The sequence below is a fragment of the Orcinus orca genome, chromosome 6 (genome assembly GCF_937001465.1).
Source record: "Orcinus orca chromosome 6, mOrcOrc1.1, whole genome shotgun sequence".
Classification (NCBI taxonomy): domain Eukaryota; kingdom Metazoa; phylum Chordata; class Mammalia; order Artiodactyla; family Delphinidae; genus Orcinus; species Orcinus orca.
This window is the reverse complement of record NC_064564.1, coordinates 83,513,733-83,533,038: the sequence shown is the minus strand read 5'-3', so window position 1 is coordinate 83,533,038 and position 19,306 is coordinate 83,513,733. Positions and strand designations below refer to the sequence as shown.

Here is a 19,306-nt window from a genome sequence, read left to right as displayed (position 1 = left end):
GGAGCCAGGGGAAGGTGGGAGGTGGGACAAGGGGGAGGGTGGGTCCCGTCGTTGCGGGGGCGGGGCTCGGACCAAAGGGGTGAGGTTTGCAGGCCGAGGCTGCAGCTAGGGCTGCTGTGTAACTGCCCCAATCCATTACCTCCCCAGGTGCAACGGGACTCGCGGAACTACAGGTGTGTGGCGGGGTGTATGTGGAAGAAGGGACAAGGACGGGGGTGCGCTTGGGCAGACATGAGGAGGTGGGGATCACGTTAGAGAAGGAGAGCATCTAGAGAAATGCTGGGTGGGGGTGGAGTGAAACAGTTGGGGGAGGAGTTGGGGGCTCAGTGTAGGGGCTAGGAGGTGCATTCTCCAGTAGCCCTTGCGGGGGCGGGGCGGGAGTGCTTTGTGAGGTGGGAAGTACAATGTGAGGGGGTCAGGTCGCTATCAGAAGTGGAGGGTTCAGACGACACTTGAGGGGGAGGGGATCTGAAGCGCTTTAAGGGAAAGGGGAGGTGTCGTGTGATGGAGACGGGCTGGTGGTCCGGAGTGTGGGAGGGGCTGTGTGGAGGAAGAAGGGATGGGGCTGTGGGCACTGTGTGAGGGGAAGGGGTTGCAGGTCCCATCTGGGGAGGGAAGAACCCCTAGTGCTTTGAGAAAGTCTGGGGGCATTGTAGAGACTCCGGGAAGATGTTTGTGTACTGTGTTTCAGGAATGAGGGTGTTGGAATTAGGGGGGTGAAGAAGCCAGTCTGTGGTATTCCCGGCTCGTCAGCTCCTAACTCCACCTTCAGGCCTGAGCACTCTCAGAGAGGATCCAGGCCCTACTTGCCACTAGGGCTTGTGTGACTTTCTCAGTCGGCTTTGGATCTGTCTGGCTGAGACAGGTTTTTTCCCCTTAGCTGGTGTCCCTGGGGACCCTTCCCCTGCTTCGGTTCCTGTTATCCCCCCACTCTAGTTCCTGTTCCTCCTAGAAGCTTGCCTTGGTCCCTGTCTTCCCCCTCCTCCCCCACTTTGCCCTGCCCTTATGCTCTGGGTGTGCTCATTTCCCACTTCCTTCCTCACCCTGGGGCCTGGCCTGGTCCTTGCCTGTCTAGGAGCTGTGCCCTGCCCCAGACTTCGTACTCCGTGGCCAGAGACCTAAGTAACCAGCAGCAAGGCCCAGACCTCGCCCTCATTACTGCAGAGGTCTCTCCCAACAGCCCCCAAGTGAATGGTAGACACCTTTTTACCACTTGCCACAAACTGATTTCCCCACACTCTTCCTTCTCCTGGGTAGGGAACCCTAGGCCCCTCGAAAATTCTGGGCTTCTGTGGGAAGGGGAAATGGTGAGAAGTGCTGAAGTTCTATGAGGCATGTTTTGAGAGGTGGGCCACTATTGTCGGCTGAACTTGGGAAGGGATGTGAGGTTCCAGTCTCTGCTGGGGGAGGGAGAGGGAATGGCTCCCCACCCTCCTGGCTTGGAAGCTATCAAAACTGAGACTAGGGCCTAGTCCTTGTGGCGGCTCCTCTGGTTCCCTGAGGGGACTTGATGTAGTGCCAGAGCTTTTTTTGCCCCTGGGCAGGCTGGGAGAGGGTGAGAAAGCCCTGTTTTCCACACAGTGGCTGAATGAGTATGACAGTGTTGCTGAAAGGGGCCCCAAGCCAGTCTCCTCTGGCTGAGAGACGGGCTGGGGAGGGAGGGGGTGCTGAAGCCAGACAAAGCCGTGGGGTAGGGTGGGGTAAAGGAGGGCAGGCTGAAACCCTTGAGGAGGAGCTGATTGCTATGGCAACACAGCTTCCCAGACTGTCTCTCTGAGAGGCAGGCTTAGGGCGGACTCACTCCAGCTTCCTCAAGACTGAGGCATTTGTGTGAGTGGGTGGAGCGTGAAGAGAAAGGGCATCAGTTTGCTGTGCAGAGACTGGAGTATATAGACTTTCTGCTTCGGTACAGGCAGCAGTGCATTCAGATGCTTGGATCCATCCTCTGAAAATGGATATGAGTGAACAGCAGCCATTAGAATTATAGCAGTATAAGGTCCGAATTGTAGAGGCCCTCAATGTCTATACAAACGCTCATTTTTACAGATTTGGAAATTAAAAAAAAGACTGAGATTTTCTCCAGGTCTCACAGTGAAAGAACAGGTGTTAGGATCCAGGTCTCCTGATTGCTCTTTACTCAGCCCAGGGCTCATTGTTTCTTTCAGCCAGTGTTTATTGAGCACCTATTATGTGCCAGGCACTGATGCTGATTCTGGGAATACCAGCATGAACAAAATGGACAAAGTTGCTGTTCTCATGGAGCTTCCATTCTAATAGGGGGAGAAATAAATGTGTGTGTGGCTGGGAAGGGAGGGAAAGGGGGCAGAGGAAGGGGGAAGGGGAAAGAGGGAGAAGTGTCAGCTGGTGATAACTGTTATGAAAAAAATAAAGCAGGGTAAGAATTTAAGGCAGCTAGGTAAAGCCTCTTGATTGTACCATGCTGCTTGCTTTCCCAGTACACACTGAGGCCTAGAACATCTTTGATCCTTCCCCCTGAACTTCTGCCCCCTGACTTTTGCAAATAACTAAGGCCTGGGCCTATAGTAGTGGCAGTTAGATAGAACAAGGTGGGGTCACCAAGGAATTACTCCTTTCCTACAGTGTTCTTTGTCTACCTGTCTTCCCAGTAAGCTTTTGCTAAGGCAAGTGGGCTTTTACGTTGGTACTCTGCAATTTTGTTCAGGGTGTTGAAAATTTCCTAAATCCCGTTCCTTAGCATTAGGGAACCAGCAAGGAAGTCAGTCCACGGCAACTGGGTTCTTTTTCAGCGTTTTTCCCCAGGTCTGAGGTAAGGAGAAAGGAGGCTAGAGGAACTGTTACTTGGTTGTCCTTCCTAAGTCTAGGGCACAGGGAGGAAGTAGGGGAGGAGAGCCTCATTTTACTGTCCAGTGACAACCTCAGGGCCCTTAGGGCCCACCACTACAAGCAAGGTAGAAATAAGGACCTTGGGGCTTCTGTGGCTTCTGAACTATAAAAGAATGCACTCCTGCTCTTCTGGAGGCACAGCCAGGGAGCCTGCCCTGGCTGATGCTAATTCTCTAGGGTCTCAGTTTGAGTCTTTCCTCTTTTGGCTCTGGTGTTTGCCTCTTGTTTTGTGGAAGACCTGAGTCTTAGAAACCTCTTAAGCTCCAAACTGTCTGAGGGAAAGGTAGGAAGGACTGTTTATTTTCTTAGCTTGCCCGTAGATCAGCCCCTCTAAAAAGTGTCTTTTAATGTCTAATCCTTGCAAAGGTTTCCATCCTGGTCATTTAAAGGATAAGAGAATAAGAATTAGGAATGCTGGTTCTGCTGCCACTTAATTTGGTTGGATCTGGGCTGGGCTTGGGGCCCAGTGACTCAGGGGGAGGGTGGGGAGTTTCGAGGGAGCTGTGAGTCATGGGGGTGAGCTCTGTCAGAAGAGTTGGGCATATTTCCCCCTACTCTGGGCAGGAGCCTTCCTATCCCACTTCTTCCCCTGGGTGCTCTGCCTCCTTGAACAGGGGCTGATGAATAGAAAGAGTGCAGAAGGGCTGAAGCAGCCTGATCTCAGAATGGAAGTTTAGAGGCACAAAGGATGATGTCTAGTTCCTGAATTAAAAGGTATCCCTATCTCGGGAGCCCTTGGGGCCCCTCTAATGAAGGCAAAAGAACATCAATATAGAGTAAGAGAGGAACAATACTATTTCTCAGTGGAAAGAGATGAGATCCCACTTCAAGACCTTTTCATCTGCCCTGGCACGAAGGAAGCTTCCTGGGATTCAACAGCCCTCTGGTCTCTGCACCTCTGGTTTGCAAGGCACGGAGAGATGAACGGGAGTGGGGATATTTGGGATCTGGTGTTGAAAGAGCAAGCTGACTTTGGGGATTGTCGAACTTTGTCTGTGAACGCCCTAGGTCGTCCTACTGACCCGCCTCTGAAGAGGAAGGGAGGGGTGAAAAGTGGGAGGCCTACGTCTTTCAAAGTGTTAAAAGGCAAGGCTGAGAGCTGCTTTGGACTCCTGCAGCTGAGGGGTTAAGGAGATGGGCGGGGCGACCCTATGTAGGCCGGCCCCCCTTGTGGACCAATGGGCTCGCGTCTCTTGGAGGGGGCGTGCCTCACGCTTGAGGTCGTGGGGAGGCTGGCCTCCTTTTGGCCAATTAGCATGGTCGCTGCCCATGGGGGGCGGAGTTTGAGGGGGGCGTGGCGGCCGCGGCTGCAGCGGTGGGGGAGTGGGGGCGCTGGGCGGGGCGGGCTGCCCCATCAGCTGGTAGGAAATGGCCTGTGAGTCAGAGGGGCAGCGGAGTCGGCAGTGCGGAGCCCGGGCGCCCGCGGGGAGGGACAGTCGCGGGGAGGGGCGAGGCAGCGGCTTGGGGGCTGCGGGCGCCAGGGCCCGCTAGTGTTGCACACGAAGCTGAACAGAGAAGATCCTAGCAGAGCAGGGCTCAGGCTGAGCCACCCTTTGTCTGGGTTGGGGGCCCGTGGTGGGGAGGATCGGGCATTCGAGGGGAGGGACCGGGACGGGACGGAAGGGCCTGGAGCAGCGGCGCCGCGGCGGAGCCAGTCTGGGAACGGGGTGAGTTTGTGCTAGGGGGAAATAGCAAATCTCCGCAGCTCCAGTAGGGAATGGGGCCTGTCCCAGGCTGTGGGGAGGAGGGGGGAGAGAAAGGACCTGGGAGGCTAAGCAGGGGGTGGGGGGGATCGGTCAGAACAAGGAGTCCTGGAGCCGGGGTGCTGGGGTGAGTCTACTGGGCTCATTTTGGAGGAGGTGCTAAGATTTGCTTCCTCTCCACGGAGGGTGGAGGGCTCTAGGCCAGAGCGAGGCAAGGGGTTGGTGAGAGGGCAGAGGTTAACCTTTCTACCCACAGTAGTGGTCCATGGGAACAGCCCCCGTAGCTAGTGTAGACGTGTGCAGGTACAAAATGTAGAGCAGCTGGCAGCAGTTCCTTCTGAACGGCGTGAAGGTGAAAAGCACATGGAGAGGAATTCTCCTTCCGGCCACCTTCCTTGATCAGGGTAGAAATGGATATCTTTAATACTGAAGGGGAGAGTGAGCCTGGCAGCTCAACATCCACCTACCCCACCTCCCAGGCCTAGCAGGTGTCTGAGGGTACAGACCCCGTGGTATTCTGGGACTTGTTGTTTTTGCTGGCCTTGCTCCCTTGGTATGTTGGGAGCTGTAGTCCTTGCCAGCCACAGCCTGGCACAGCTGTTTGACGCCAGCTGCTGCCCACCCCCTGCACAGAGTGAGATTTGGCCTACCCTGCCCCTCCCCTGCCAAGTCCTGCCCCATGAGTCAGCTTGAAGCCATGGTCTAGAGCCAGACTGGCTGGGTGGCAGGAAAGTGAATCTTAGAGATTTTCATTGACAGGGCAGGAACTGAGAGGGCTCTGGGATAATGAGTAGGTGCCAGCCATGCTGGGGTCAAGTAGGGCATCATGTCATCACCTGGCTTCCCCAGGGCAAGGGCTCAAGAGGTCAACTGGGATGATGGGATGACTTAGGGGTGGGAGTGCTAAGGAAGAGGCCCTTCCTGAATCTGTATAGCATGGGTAGAGGAAAGGAGGGAAGAGATTAGTACAGGCCGTACCCTCTGACAATGCTGCCATTGGCGTTCTGCCCTTTCCAGACACCCCACCCACCACAGGGAACCAGAATTTTCTTAGGGCTTCCAGTTCTAATGAGAACTTGGTGAAATAGGATAGTGTAGGATAGTGCAGTGATGGGAACTTGGTGTAGGAGGGTTTTCCAGTCCCTGGATGCAAAGCTCCCCTTTCTCCCTGCGTCCCACCCCCATCTTTAATTTATTTTATTTATTTATTTTTGGCGGCGCTGGGTCTTCATTGCTGCACGTGGGCTTTCTCTAGTTGCGTCGAGCAGAGGCTCGGGCTTCTCATTGCAGTCAGTGGCTTCTCTTGTTGCGGAGCACAGGCTCTAGGCACGTGGGCTTTGGTAGTTGTGGCACACGGGCTCAGTAGTTGTGGCTCGCGGGCTCTAGAGTGCAGGCTCAGTAGTTGTGGCGCACAGGCTTAGTTGCTCCGCGGCATGTGGGATCTTCCCGGACCAGGGCATGAACCTGTGTCCCTCGCATTGGTGGGCAGATTCTTAACCACTGTGCCACCGGGGAAGCCCCCCACCCCCATCTTTGTTGTTGCTGATTTTCCCTATACAGTTAATCTCCCTGCTTCTCTCATATTCTGGGAGTTTTTCTCTGCACTGTCAGGACTGCTGCCCAGATCTCTGGGACTTGCATTTTACTTTTTTGAGCCATGCTATGTGCTTACCCCTGTGCTTGGAGTTGGGCAGAGGAGTGAAGTACAAACCTATCCTCAAGAACCCTATGGTCAGTCTACGAGATGTCTTACCCACAGGAGCAAACAAAGCTGTCACTGGGCTACAGGAGATAGTGGTACTGCTATAGGTGAGGTCTCAGAAGAGACAGACACTTATGGTCCAGGGTGGCCGTAGTAGGCTTTATGGAGAGGATGGCATTTGGCCTAGCCAAGGAAGGTTAAGACTCCAGTAGGCATAAGGGGACATTCCTTGAATGAGAAAGGGTTTTGTGGATAGCAGGCAGCACAGGCTACTGACCAAAGGATAAGCTTGATCCTGGGGGCAATGTTTTCTCCCATGAAGGAAGATGGCCTTCAACTGGACATCCCCTCACCCAATATGGACTCCTGAGGGTGGACTAGTCAGTGAAGACCATCTTGTACCCTGACAGAAAAGCAGTGGTTTTGGTTTTGGGGTGTTGGATGTGTTGGGGAGGAGTGGCGAGGTACTCCTGCTCTCTGACTGTCACTGTCTTATCACTAGTTTGCAGGGCCTAGGTAGGGGGAGGGGGAGGCCCTGGAAAGTGCCTTCTAGCAGTGCTTCCTCCCCCACCCCGCCCCCTCTAGACTTGTTTTTGGTTAGATTTGTTGCTTCCTGTTAAAGGGACAGACTGCTGGGGCCAATTGGGAGTTTAATGCTGAAGGGCCCACTTTGAGCTGACCTGAAGATTGTACTTCTAAGGAGCGCTGTTGGGGATGTAAGTTTCTGTAAGGCTTCTGCCCTTAGGGTTATGGGATGGCACTTGTCCCTTTAGAGATAGGTATGTGGGAAGGAGTTGTGCAACTCAGTGGCCTTGACTAGGAGAGTTGAATTCTTGCTTTGGCCACCTCTCAGTTGGCATGGTCTCTTGGATCTTGGGGTATCTCATCCCCCCTCTCATTCAGGGCAGGAGTCCCTAGCTGGTGGCCCTGATAAGTAGTTATCCTGCCTCAACTTACTTGTCACATCCTTATTACAATGAGCTAAGACCTGCCTCTCTGTGACTCCTTGTGTAGCCCTGTTCTGCCCTCTGGGCCCTGGATCCCAAGACTGCCCCTTCTGTTTCTGAAGGGCTCCTCATACTGAAGGAGGATGTCCTGGCGTATACTCTGTTAGCTGACAGTTGGAGAGCAGCCTTACTGCTGGCTCCAGAGATCCTGGCTTATGTCTGTTTTTCTCTCCTCAGGGTCTAGCTGAGCCTAGGAGCTGCACGGAATGGTGGCAGTCACCTCGCCAGTGCAGCAGGCATGGACCAGACTGCAAGCTAGGAGAGCAAGGCATCAGTCAGGAAGAGGGAACACACAGCTAGGCTTAAGGCCTCTTTATCGGGGTGAGTGCCAAGGAGAGGGAGGGGGAGCAGGTACAGTTAGAAACCTGAGCTAAATGTGTCACCTTCTCAGAAGTTCTGCGAGTGGCCTTTATATTCCATTAGTCCATCTGAAGGTATTAGATTGGGACACCTTCGCCCCCAGGAACCTCACAAGCTCACCTCTTCAGTCCAGGGGAGGATCTGAAATTCACCTGGGAGGGAGATGATTCACTGATTGCCCTGACCATCTTTTCTTCTCTTCTCTTGCACAGATGTCCCCAGGCCCCCCAGCCCAGGCCCAGCATAAAGGCTCTGGGGGGGGTCCCCCCTGACCCAAGGGGGGGCTTCATGCGCCACGTGCAGGCGGAGCCGTCTCCATCCTCAGAGCCAGAGGCTGGCCCTTCACAGCCTGCAGTCAGGCAGGGGGCCCTCCAGGGTGGCCTGCTCATGGGCTACAGCCCGGCGGGGGGGGCAACATCCCCCGGGGTCTACCAGGTATCCATCTTTTCCCCTCCAGCTGGTGCCTCCGAGCCTAATAGGGCCCTGAAACGGCCAGCCCCACCCACTGAGGGTCCCCGGGAGCTGAAGAGAGGCCCTGGGCTGGGGGCCAGAGAGGGACTACCCCCTGAAGAACCACCTACTCTGGGGCTATTGGGCCCAGAGGGACTGGGGCTGGGACTGGGCGTGGCCAGCCAACATTTCTGCCATCATGGCCTCTGTGTTGTGGAACAGGGAGGTAGCTCCACCTCACCTTGGACTTCAGGGGCCCCGAGTCCCCCCTGGCCCCCATCAAATGCTTCCTGCAGTACTTTGCACACCAGAGACTGGGCTTCCCCACATCCTGGGGGACAGGGGTCCCTGGGGGAGTCCCCAGGGCCAGCCCCTCCGGGCCAGCTGCACACACTTGACACTGATTTGCACAGTCTTGCACAAATAGGGGGTAAGAGCCTAGTGGCTGGGGTGGGCAATGGGGGCAGCCCCTGGCCTAGGGAGTCCCCTGGCACTGCCAATGGGCACAGCCCCGAGCACACACCCCCTGGCCCTGGACCTCCAGGCCCCTGTCCCACCAAGCGAAGGCTGCTTCCAGCTGGAGAAGCCCCAGATGTCAGCTCTGAGGATGAGGGGCCAGCCCCTCGGAGGCGCCGGGGAACCCTGGGCCACCCTCCTGCTGCCAACAGTTCTGATGCCAAAGCCACACCCTTCTGGAGCCACCTGCTGCCTGGGCCCAAGGAGCCTGTGCTGGTAAGCCAGGAGAGGAAGTGGTCTGCTCTTAAGTGGACATCTGTGTGAGGAAAGGTGATGGGCTTGGGAGGATGTTCCTATGAGAGCTTGTGATGAGCCCCTGCTCCAAACATACCTGGCCTCCACCCAATCTCTGTCCCTAATCTTTCCTCTCCATAGGACCCAACAGACTGCAGTCCCATGGGGTGGAGGCTGAAAGGTGCCTGTCGCCTGAAGCTGTAAGTAACCAACTTCTCCCTCTACCCCTCCCTGAAAATGGGGCAGATGTCTGTAATTCTATTTCCAACCCCAGGGTGGGGACCTCAGGGAAGGAGCCCTAGGTAGTAGCAAATGGTGGGGCCCAAGGACAGTAGCAAGCGTAGCAGAATACCTCAAGCCAACCCACTTGTGTGTCCCCTCCCCTACCAGGAGCTCCCTTCGAAGCCTCCGGAAGAGGCCAGGCCTGCTGAGCACCCCCAGTGCCTCCCCTGTTCCTACCCCCGCCATCAGCCGTACCCTGTTGGGCAACTTTGAGGTAGTTCCCCTTGGGTTCCTTGATTGGTGGATCTTGCGGGAAGGGATGGTGGTGTGTGTGGCTTGGATGGGTAAGGAAAACAGCTAGCATCTGTCTCACAATATGTTTTCCCACCCCATCCCCAGGAATCATTGCTGCGAGGACGCTTTGCACCATCTGGCCACATCGAGGGCTTCACAGCAGAGATTGGAGCTAGTGGATCCTACTGCCCTCAGCATGTCACGCTGCCTGTCACTGTCACCTTCTTTGATGTTTCTGAGCAAAATGCCCCGGCTCCCTTCCTGGTATGACCTGACCTAAACCCAAAGTTAGCTCATGAGGGGCATGAGGGGTTGGGGGCAGGGGGTATTCTTTTTTTTTTTTTTTTAACTGACAAAGCAAAAGACTTTATTGGGAAGGGCACCCTGGGCAGAGACCAGCAGAGTTAGGGAACCCAGGAGAACGGCTCTGGAAGTATTCTTTAGATGTTCTCGCCTAAGAGTCAGAGCCAGGTGGGAGAACTCTAGTGTAGGGCAGGGGCCAGGTCCCAGAATGAGAGATTGTGGAGATGGATGAGTGTTCAGGGATCTCCCAGACCCTACTTTGTCTGATGGCTCCATGGCCTTCCCAGGGCGTCGTGGACCTGAACCCCCTGGGGAGGAAGGGTTACAGCGTGCCCAAGGTGGGCACCATCCAAGTGGTGAGTTTTCCCTGAGGGGGAGTGGGAGTGGGGACAGGAAAACATCCCCTAGACCCTACCAACCTTGCCCTTCCTGTCCCCAGACCTTATTTAACCCCAACCAGACTGTGGTGAAGATGTTCCTCGTGACCTTTGACTTCTCGGACATGCCTGCTGCCCATATGACCTTCCTGCGTCATCGCCTCTTTTTGGTGCCTGTGGGTGAGGAGGGAAATGCTAGCCCCACCCGCTGCCTCCTCTGCTACTTGTTGCACCTCAGGTGAGGACAGGGCCCTGGATATCCTTTCCACAACCCAGGCATGTCCTCCCTGAATAGCATCTCTCCTTGCTTGTCTACAGTCTGGGGTCTTACTTTGATCACCCTGTCCTCCCCCAGGTTCCGGAGCTCCCGCTCAGGCCGCTTAAGCCTGCATGGAGACATCCGCCTGCTTTTTTCCCGCCGGAGCCTGGAACTGGACACAGGGCTCCCCTACGAACTGCAGGCTGTGACTGAGGCCCCTCACAATCCACGTTATTCACCTTTGCCCTGATTGTCAGTGCCCTGAACCCATGTGGGCCAAGGACCTGCCCATCCTGCTCCATCCTGGACAGAGCAAACACGTGGAGAGGTGCGAGAGACCCTTCAGGCTTGAATTAAAGCCCTCACCACGCTCATGCCCAAACTGATTATTTGGGTGTTTAAAGCTTCTGATCTTACCACACTCTGCCCTACTCTGGGTACTCCACGTGCCTGCCCCCTCCCTTGGATTTCCCAGGCCAGCTGCGGTAGTGGGGAGGAACTGGAGCTACCCTGAGGTTGTCCTAAGTTCCCAGGCAAGTCATGCCAGCGTTGCCTCCCTGTCCTGGGCAGGGGCCACTTATTATTTTATTTATTTTAATTTATAATTTATTCAAATTGGATTGCCTTGGTAACGTCCCAAACCTGATAATTGGCATTGCCCCTCCTCCTTTCCCACTCTCAGATATTGCTCCAACCTCAGGAGTTGAAGAGGCTGATATGGGGGCTGTAGGAGAACTGCTCTCCCTCAGCTGAGAGCAGAGAAGTATTCCGGAAGGACTGAGTCACCAGCCAAAGACTCAGCTTCCCCTGTCCTTCCTTATTCCTTTCACTTCCCCGACCCTCTCACCTCTCTCTGAAGGCCAACTTTGTGTGTGTGTGTGTGTGTGTGTGTCTGTGTGTCTGTGTACATGTATGTGTGTGAGAGAGAGAGCATGCGTGCAGGCACACACACACAGGTGTCAACCACACCTCATCTAGGACTTCAGACTCTGGTTGTCCCTCTCCTTCTGCCTGTGTCTCCTTGCTTTGGGGTCCTGACTGAGGAAGGTGTTCAGGGGACAGAGTCAGGGCCAAGGACTGGGGCGCCTCCTCTCACCTGGCCAGACTCTGACCCACCTACCTCAGTTGGGGTGAGGGGCACCCCTCAAACTCAGTCATGTAGTTATCAACTACCCCATTCCCCACTCTAGACTCTGACCTAGCCTTAGCCCTGATACCCGGGGCTGGGCTGAGGGGAACAAGCATTTGCTAAAACTTGAAAAAAAAAAAACAGGAAAAAATTGTACCTGGTACTTTTTTTTAAAAAAAAAGAAAGAAAGAAAGAATAAATTCTTGTTTGAAACTTGAACTAAGCCTTACTTTTTCTGTTCGGGAGAGCATGGGGATGGGGATGGAGAGCCTAACTAGAGCCGGGACTCTGCCCTTTCCCCAGGAAAAAGGCCTGAGGCAGGGAAGTCTTAGGGGAGGCCCCATGATTCTTAGGGTCTGGTCTTGCCCCTTTCACATAATGGGGTGGTGTGGTGGGGAAGGTTCTGCTGTAAAAGCTGAACTCTGAAGGCGGATCTGGATTCTTACACTGGTTCTGTTGATGATTTTAGTTCCGCTGAGCTTCAGTGCTCTGATATGTAAAATGAGGGTGACTGTGCAAGTCTCCTAATGCATGTGACAGAGCATCGAAGATGTGTGCAGGGTGACATGCTCCAGAGAAGGCTGAATGTTGGGGCTGTGTGCCGGACTCTGTATGCGAGGGAACCTGGCCTGATAGACCCTGACGGGGTAGAGGAAGAAAAAGCTATGATGCCTTGGGAAAATACGGGAGGGGGAAACCTCAGTCCAATCACCGGGCAATGTTAGGCCCAGTCACCATGGTAACGGGAATGGGGTCGGTCCCCAGTGGGAGGGCTGGGTACAGCACAGCAGGACTACCAGAGAATGTCACTATGGCAACCACGGCAATGAGTCAGCTCCAATCGCTCGTCGCTATGGTGAAAGATGGCGATTATACGCTCAGAAGGGTAAACTGAGTCTCCAGTGGGGATAAAGAATTCTGTGAGAAGCTTTTCTGGGACACCTGCACGCGAAAAGTAGCCTCCATTTGGTCACCGTGTTCGAGATCTTGGGCTTGAACAGCGAGAACAAGAAAAAGCTCCAGCCTTGAGCCCTCTCTAGAAAGTCTGCGTCTCCCAGCGGGCAACTTGATGCACGCTTCCGCCGAGTAACGCTGATTGGCTGAATGTGGAAGAGGGAAGGGAAGGCCGGAAGTACATCCGGGGGAGTGGAAACACGGGAGGAAAGGCTCAGGTCCGGGCATCTAGAGCGACCGCTCTGCTCCGCGTCTCGTTGGTTCCGGAGGCCGCTGTGGCAGTGGGAAATGCTGGCGCGATCGGTGCGGGCGTCTGGGGCCCTTTTGCTGAGGGTGAGTGCAAGGCATCCTTTTCTAAGGGTCGGGCCAGAGATCACTTGGGTTTTCAACTGGGAAGGGGCCAGATTCTAAGTGTGGGGAGAGAACTGGAATCGGAGGTTATGGTACTCGCCCGAATTCCTTTCCGAGAACCCTTTAGGGTCGCGGTTTAGGGACATGCCTCCGGGACAGGCACCGAGAGGGGCGGGGTGCCCGGCCGACTGGGTCTCTGCTGATCCTCGTCTTCCCTTTAGGGCTCCGTGCAGGCTTCTGGCCGCGCTGCGCGCCGCGCCTCCTCTGGATTGCCCCGAAACACCGTGGTGCTGTTTGTGCCGCAGCAGGAGGCTTGGGTGGTGGAGCGAATGGGCCGATTCCACCGCATCTTGGAGCCTGTGAGAACCTCTTCTGCCCACCCCGGGCCAGCCTGAATCCCAGTTCCCTCACGACATGGGGGAATGGGGTGAGACCTCGTTGGGGCCTGCCTTCACCTTTGGCTTCTGACACCCTAGGCCAGACCTGGCAGGGCCCAGACTGCTGACGGTCATACCCATCTTACCACCTTTTCCCATTGCGCTAGCATCCCACAGGCCCCACATTAGGAATCTCTTCTATTAATCCTCTCAGCTCCACCTGTCTGCATGGAAAAGGCTACTCTGCTGGCTCCTATCTCCTTGACTGTCCCTTCCATTCAGAGATCCAGCCTTACATTCCTATCCTTACATTCTTACATACCGGTGACACCCCAAGCCTTCTGTTTTTCTCGGCAGAATCTATGTTGATTCCCTACCCACTCCAGGCCTAGCTTCGATCTCAACCCTACAGCCCCCCATCCTTCTGAAAACCTGTAACTCCTCTTCCCAGGGCTTGAATATCCTCATCCCTGTGTTAGACCGGATCCGATATGTGCAGAGTCTCAAGGAAATTGTCATCAACGTGCCTGAGCAGTCTGCCGTGACTCTTGGTGAGGGATGCGGGGTGACATGGGTGCTCTGAGGCCATTAGGCTGTGGTTGCAGGAGAAAGAGCTGATTGGGACCTGGAGGCCTGACCTCCTTTCTCTCCTGTTCCTGCACCTACAGACAATGTAACTCTGCAAATCGATGGAGTCCTTTATCTGCGCATCATGGACCCTTACAAGGTAGCTGTCCTCTGCTTTATTCAGCTCCTGAGTTGCTCTCCTCACTAAAATCCTGCATGCAAGCTACTGACACTATCCATGCCCCTTTCAGGCAAGCTATGGTGTGGAGGACCCTGAGTATGCTGTCACCCAGCTAGCTCAGACAACCATGAGATCAGAGCTCGGCAAACTCTCTCTGGACAAAGTCTTCCGGGTAAGGGGATCTGAGCCAGAGTTAGGGTTTGAAGACACATACCTGGCACTCTCAGTCCTTTCTGGGGATCAGTTCCGGGACCTTCTCGGTTTAGCACTCTGCAGGTTGGGTTGAGACCATGGAGCTTACACCTCTCTTCCTCCAGGAGCGGGAGTCCCTGAATGCTAACATCGTGGATGCTATCAACCAGGCTGCTGACTGCTGGGGCATCCGCTGCCTCCGTTATGAGATCAAGGATATCCATGTGCCACCCCGGGTGAAAGAGTCCATGCAGATGCAGGTGGGGGCCAGAGAGGGATGAGGTGGAGTACTTCAGGATGCTCCAGTTGCATAGGGACCTGGACTCCCTTCCCTGTTGTGATGGGTACAATTGCAGGTCTGTGTAAGAGTTTACTTTTACTCTGGTTTCTTGTTGATGGGGCTTGCTGGGGGCTTCTAGGTGGAGGCAGAGCGGCGGAAACGGGCCACAGTTCTAGAGTCTGAGGGGACTCGAGAGTCGGCCATCAACGTGGCAGAGGGGAAGAAGCAGGCACAGATCCTGGCCTCTGAGGCAGAAAAGGCTGAACAAATAAATCAGGCAGCAGGTCAGCAGAGGGTAGAGGCTGAGTGATGAACAGGGTATGGGTCTTTGAGGCTTGCTACTGGGACAGGAGCTTTTGGGGTACCCTGACCTCATAGGTTAAGCTCTGTCTCTTTTCTTCCAGGAGAGGCCAGTGCAGTTCTGGCCAAGGCCAAGGCTAAAGCTGAAGCTATTCGCATCCTGGCTGCAGCTCTGACACAACATGTGAGAGACCCCCTAGGTGGGATTGGGGATCAGGAATTGGCAGTAGAAGAGGTTCTCTTATCTAACCTTGGGAGAAATTCCTGCCTTTTTGGTTCCACTGAGCCACATTACATGATCTCTTGTATTGTGATCTGCATATCCTCTTTCTAGGAACCTGATTTCTCTCCACTTCCTTTCCTCCCCCCCCACCCCCCATGCAAGTCTGTGATCTCTGATTTTTATCTTCGCTGTGGCCACAGAATGGAGATGCAGCAGCCTCCCTGACTGTGGCTGAGCAGTACGTCAGCGCATTCTCTAAACTGGCCAAGGACTCCAACACTATCCTGCTGCCCTCCAACCCTGGCGACGTCACCAGTATGGTGGCTCAGGTTAGAGCGCCCTGAAGACCCAGCATAGAGCACCAATGCCAGAGACTGAGACGCTACCACCACCACCATCACTTTCCCCATCGAGTCCTCTAGAGTGCCCTGAGACCTACACCTCTCTTCATCCCCTGAACGAGACACCCCCAGTCATCCCTAGCAATAGGGAACCTCTTGAGACATCTTTCTTTTTTTTTTTTTTGCAGATGCCTGTATTAGTATTTTGAGGGTGACCCTGCTCTGGTAGTTTGTAACATTCCTAGAACCGACTCCAAAGCTTTTAAGACTGAGGCTTGAGAGAGAGAAAGGAAAAACAAGCTTACTGGCCCCGGCTCTACCTTCTTCCTTTGAGCCATTGGTGGGTTGGGCTATACCTTCTGCCATGTGTCATCATGGCTCTCTCTCTGTCCCTCTCCTCAGGCCATGGGTGTGTATGGGGCCCTCACCAAAGCCCCGGTGCCAGGAGCCCAGGACTCAGTCTCCAGCAGGAGCAGCAGAGATGTCCAGAGCACAGATGCAAGTCTTGATGAGGAACTTGATCGAGTCAAGCTGAGTTAATGGAGCTGGGCTTGGTCAGGGAGGCTGGGGACAGGGAAGCAGTGCTCCCAGATTCTGGCTCTAGCCTCCCTGCCAAGATTTTGGTTATTATTTTTTTATTTGAACTTTAATCATGTAATAAACTCACCAGTGGCAAACCAAAACTGTCCTCTTTGATTGGGGAATGAAGTTGGGAGAGTTACCGGTGTTCTCCTTGGATGACCACTGCCACCTCCAGTCCTGTCAGGTCTTGGGAACTGATTCCTCCATGAGCAAGATTAAATGTCATGTAAAGTGAAATCATCCTGCATGTCTTCAGGAGAAGCTGTGGGATACAGTGGAAGGATTAAACCACATGTCTACTGAACTGCCAGCTGGGGAGTGTAGTCCCCCCTCTTGCTAAGTGTAGGGCTGTGAATTTGAGCAGGCGTTGGTGTTTTTTTTAATGGGAAAGAGGGCCGTCCTGGTAGAGTAGTGCTCAAAGGGTCCTCAGGGACTGAGGACACTCATTCGTTCATTCAAAAACATTCAGTGCTCAGCCATAAGAAGGAATGAAATTGGGTCATTTGTAGAGACGTGGATGGGCCTAGAGACTGTCATACAGAGTGAAGTAAGTCAGAAAGAGAAAAACAAATACAGTATATTAACGCATATATGTGGAACTTAGAAAAATGGTACAGATGAACCAGTTTGCAGGGCAGAAATAGAGACAGACGTAGAGAACAAACATATGGACACCAAGGGGGGAAAGTGGCAGGGGGCAGGTGGTGGTGTGATGAACTGGAAGATTGGGATTGACATGTATATACTAATATGTAAAAAATGGATAACTAATAAGAACCTGCTGTGTAAAAAAAAAAATTTAAAAAAACCCAAAACATTCAATGATGTCTACCATGTGCCAAGCTCAGTGCTACAGAAGAACCCAAATCATATGGTCCCTGTTTTCACAGGAAACAGAGCTACAAAGTGATAAGTGCTGAGGTGGAGGAAAGTTCTGGCTGAGTGATCCTTGGGGGAGGATCATGTCACTTTGTGGGCAGCAAGGTTACTAACTCGGACATTGGGCTCAGGCTGGAAAAATCAATGCTTTCATCAGGCTACAGTTGGGGACTGGAATATGCAAAGGCCCACAGTTCCAGAGAAGTTGGAGTATTCACAGTTGTTCTTTGTGGCTGATGGGTGGGGTGTTAGGGGGTGTGACAATGTGGCAGGGGCCAAATCTCAGGGAGATAGGGTCTTGAAAGAGTTTGGCCTTTATCTGGGGAGCAGGGAGCATGAAGGGTTTTTTCCCTTCCCATGAAGAATTTTAAGAAGATTAAGGTAATCACATCAGAGTTTCAGATGGAGCTGTCCTGCTGCGATGTGGTCAGGGGATTTGAAGGAGAGATGGGAGGCTGGAAGGACAGTAAGAAGGCTACTTCAGTGGTCCTGGAGAGGGTGGTGAGGCCTGAACATAGGTAAGGGGCTTTGGGGATGAAGGTGGAGGGATATTTCGACATATTTCTGAATTAGAATTTATTCATTTATCCATTTAATGATTTTATTGAATCCCAACTATATGCCAAGCACCGAGGATATAGTAATAAAGAAAACAAAATTCCCTACTCTCAATGAGCTTACATTCTATTTGGAAGGGACAAATCATTAATAAGATGTATAGTATTTCAGATGCTGATGAGTTGTACTAGAGAGGGAAGTAAAGAAAGGAAGGGAGGGCTTCCCTGGTGGCGCAGTGGTTGAGAGTCCGCCTGCCGATGTAGGGGACACGGGTTCGTGCCCCGGTCCGGGAAGATCCCACATGCCGCTGAGCGGCTAGGCCCGTGAGCCATGGCCGCTGAGCCTGCGCATCCGGAGCCTGTGCTCCGCAACGGGAGAGGCCACAACAGTGAGAGGCCCGCGTACTGCAAAAAAAAAAAAAAAAAGGAAGGGAGATGGGGAACTTGAGAGGACGGGCTGTAACATTAAGTAGAGGGTTACAGGAAGCCTCACTGATAGTACATTTAAGCTTAGATATGGAGATGAGGAGGGGACGGCCCATTTGGGCATCTGGGAGTAAAGCTGACAGGAGTTGGAAATGCAAAGGTCCTGAGGCAGAGGGTGGCTTCCTTGTAATGTGAAGAGCAAAGCAACTACAGTGGATAGAACTGAGTTAAGGAAACAAGTGGCAGCTAGATGAATCAAAGAAGGAAGTGGGGAGTCAGTGTGTAGATTTGTAGGGCCATGTAGAACCACTACAAGAATTTAGGCTTTACTCTGAGATGAGGAAACCATTGGAGATGTTTTTTTGTTTTAAATGGTAGCTTTTCTGAGATATAATTCACATACAATGTGATTCACCTGCTTAAAGTGTAAATTCAATAATTTCTAGTATATTCACAGAATTGGGCAACCATCACAATTTAGAACATTTTCATCACTGCTCCCCAACCCCACCCCGCCACAAAACCCCTGTACCCATTAGTAGTCACTCCTCTCTCCCCTCAACCCTAGACAACCACTAATTTACTTTCTGTATCTTTAGATTTACATATTCATGTAAATGGAATAATACGTGCTATTTTGTGATTGGCTTCTTTCCCTTAGCATGTTTTTTTTAAAATATTTATTTATTTGGCTGTACCAGGTCTCAGTTGTGGCACCCGAGCTCTTTGTTGCCGCGTACGGGATCTTCATTGCACCATGCAGGATCTTTAGTTGCGGCATGTGGGATCTAGTTCTCTGACCAGGGATCGAACCTGGGCCCCACGCATCAGGAGCGTGGAATCTCAGCCACTGAACCACTACAGAAGTCCCCTAGTGAGCATGTTTTTAGGTTTCATTCATGTAGTTGCATGTAACCACTTGTAGTACGTCATCCCTTTTTTTATTGGCCAAACAATATTCTGTTGTACAGATATACCATATTTTGTTTATCCATTTATCAGTGAAGGCCATTTGGGTTGTTTCCACCTTTTGGCTATTATGATAATGCTACTATGAACCTTCATGTGCAAGTTTTTGCGTGGCCACAGGTTTTTCTCTTGGGTATATACCTACAAGTGGAGTTGCTGGTCATATGGTAGCTCTACGTTTAACCTTTGGAAGAATTGCCAGACTTCTTTTCAAAAGCTGCTGCACCATTTTTCAATTCCAACAGCAGTTTATGAGGGTTCACATTTCTTCACACCCACATCAATGCTTGTTATTTATCTTTTTTATTATAGCCATCCTCCTGTGTTTAAAGTGGTATCTCTAGCATTTCCCTGATGGCTAATAATGTTGAGCATCTTCTCATGTGTTAATAGTTCATATATTTTCTTCGGGATTTCCCTGGTGGCACAGTGGTTAAGAATCCGCCTACCAATGCAAGGGACACGGGTTCGAGCTCTGGTCCAGGAAGATCCCACATGCTGCAGAGCAACTAAGCCCTTGTGCCACAACTACTGAGCCCGCATGCTGCAACTATTGAAGCCTGCATGACTAGAGCCCGTGCTCCGCAACAAGAGAAGCCACTGCAAAGAGAAGCCTCCACACCGCAACGAAGAGTGGCCCCCGCTCGCCGCAACTAGAGAAAGCCCGCACACAGCAACAAAGACCAACGCAGCCAAAACTTTAAAA

At 52.9% G+C, this 19,306-nt stretch overlaps 2 protein-coding genes across 5 annotated transcripts; both read left to right on the top strand.

Annotated features, from left to right (window-relative positions):
• The first annotated feature begins 44 nt into the window (after nt 1-44).
• Nucleotides 45-11,640, top strand: ATOSB (atos homolog B). Of its 4 annotated transcripts, XR_007478201.1 has the most exons (10): nt 4,314-4,532; nt 7,455-7,598; nt 7,850-8,819; nt 8,979-9,037; nt 9,228-9,333; nt 9,459-9,617; nt 9,944-10,012; nt 10,096-10,271; nt 10,389-10,620; nt 10,975-11,640. XR_007478201.1 is itself a non-coding variant. In XM_004271398.4 (9 exons), the coding sequence occupies exons 3-9, from the start codon at nt 7,926-7,928 to the stop codon at nt 10,540-10,542; spliced, it is 1,617 nt and encodes a 538-aa protein (XP_004271446.1). In that variant the 5' UTR covers nt 45-173; nt 7,455-7,598; nt 7,850-7,925; the 3' UTR covers nt 10,543-11,640. The 4 variants fall into 4 exon arrangements, 3 of the variants coding, with proteins under 3 accessions (XP_004271446.1, XP_033286949.1, XP_033286950.1); XM_004271398.4 differs by lacking the exon at nt 4,314-4,532 and adding an exon at nt 45-173 and having other exon boundaries at nt 10,389-11,640; XM_033431058.2 differs by having other exon boundaries at nt 4,315-4,532; nt 10,389-11,640.
• Nucleotides 11,641-12,314: 674 nt separating this feature from the next.
• On the top strand, nt 12,315-15,870 carry STOML2 (stomatin like 2). The gene is made up of 10 exons (XM_004271396.3): nt 12,315-12,708; nt 12,948-13,085; nt 13,555-13,654; nt 13,772-13,830; nt 13,922-14,023; nt 14,169-14,303; nt 14,463-14,607; nt 14,728-14,807; nt 15,047-15,175; nt 15,590-15,870. The coding sequence occupies exons 1-10, from the start codon at nt 12,526-12,528 to the stop codon at nt 15,725-15,727; spliced, it is 1,209 nt and encodes a 402-aa protein (XP_004271444.1). The 5' UTR covers nt 12,315-12,525; the 3' UTR covers nt 15,728-15,870.
• The last annotated feature ends 3,436 nt before the right edge of the window (nt 15,871-19,306 follow it).

Excerpts from the sequence above, each read along its gene's own strand:
- ATOSB (XM_004271398.4), top strand. The coding sequence starts at position 7,926 with ATGCGCCACGTGCAGGCGGAGCCGTCTCCATCCTCAGAGCCAGAGGCT. Across the intron at positions 8,820-8,978 it reads GGCCCAAGGAGCCTGTGCTG|GACCCAACAGACTGCAGTCC; the intron begins GTAAGCCAGGAG and ends TCCTCTCCATAG. Across the intron at positions 9,334-9,458 it reads CCCTGTTGGGCAACTTTGAG|GAATCATTGCTGCGAGGACG; the intron begins GTAGTTCCCCTT and ends CCCCATCCCCAG.
- STOML2 (XM_004271396.3), top strand. The coding sequence starts at position 12,526 with ATGTGGAAGAGGGAAGGGAAGGCCGGAAGTACATCCGGGGGAGTGGAA. Across the intron at positions 13,831-13,921 it reads GCATCATGGACCCTTACAAG|GCAAGCTATGGTGTGGAGGA; the intron begins GTAGCTGTCCTC and ends TGCCCCTTTCAG. Across the intron at positions 15,176-15,589 it reads TCACCAGTATGGTGGCTCAG|GCCATGGGTGTGTATGGGGC; the intron begins GTTAGAGCGCCC and ends CCCTCTCCTCAG.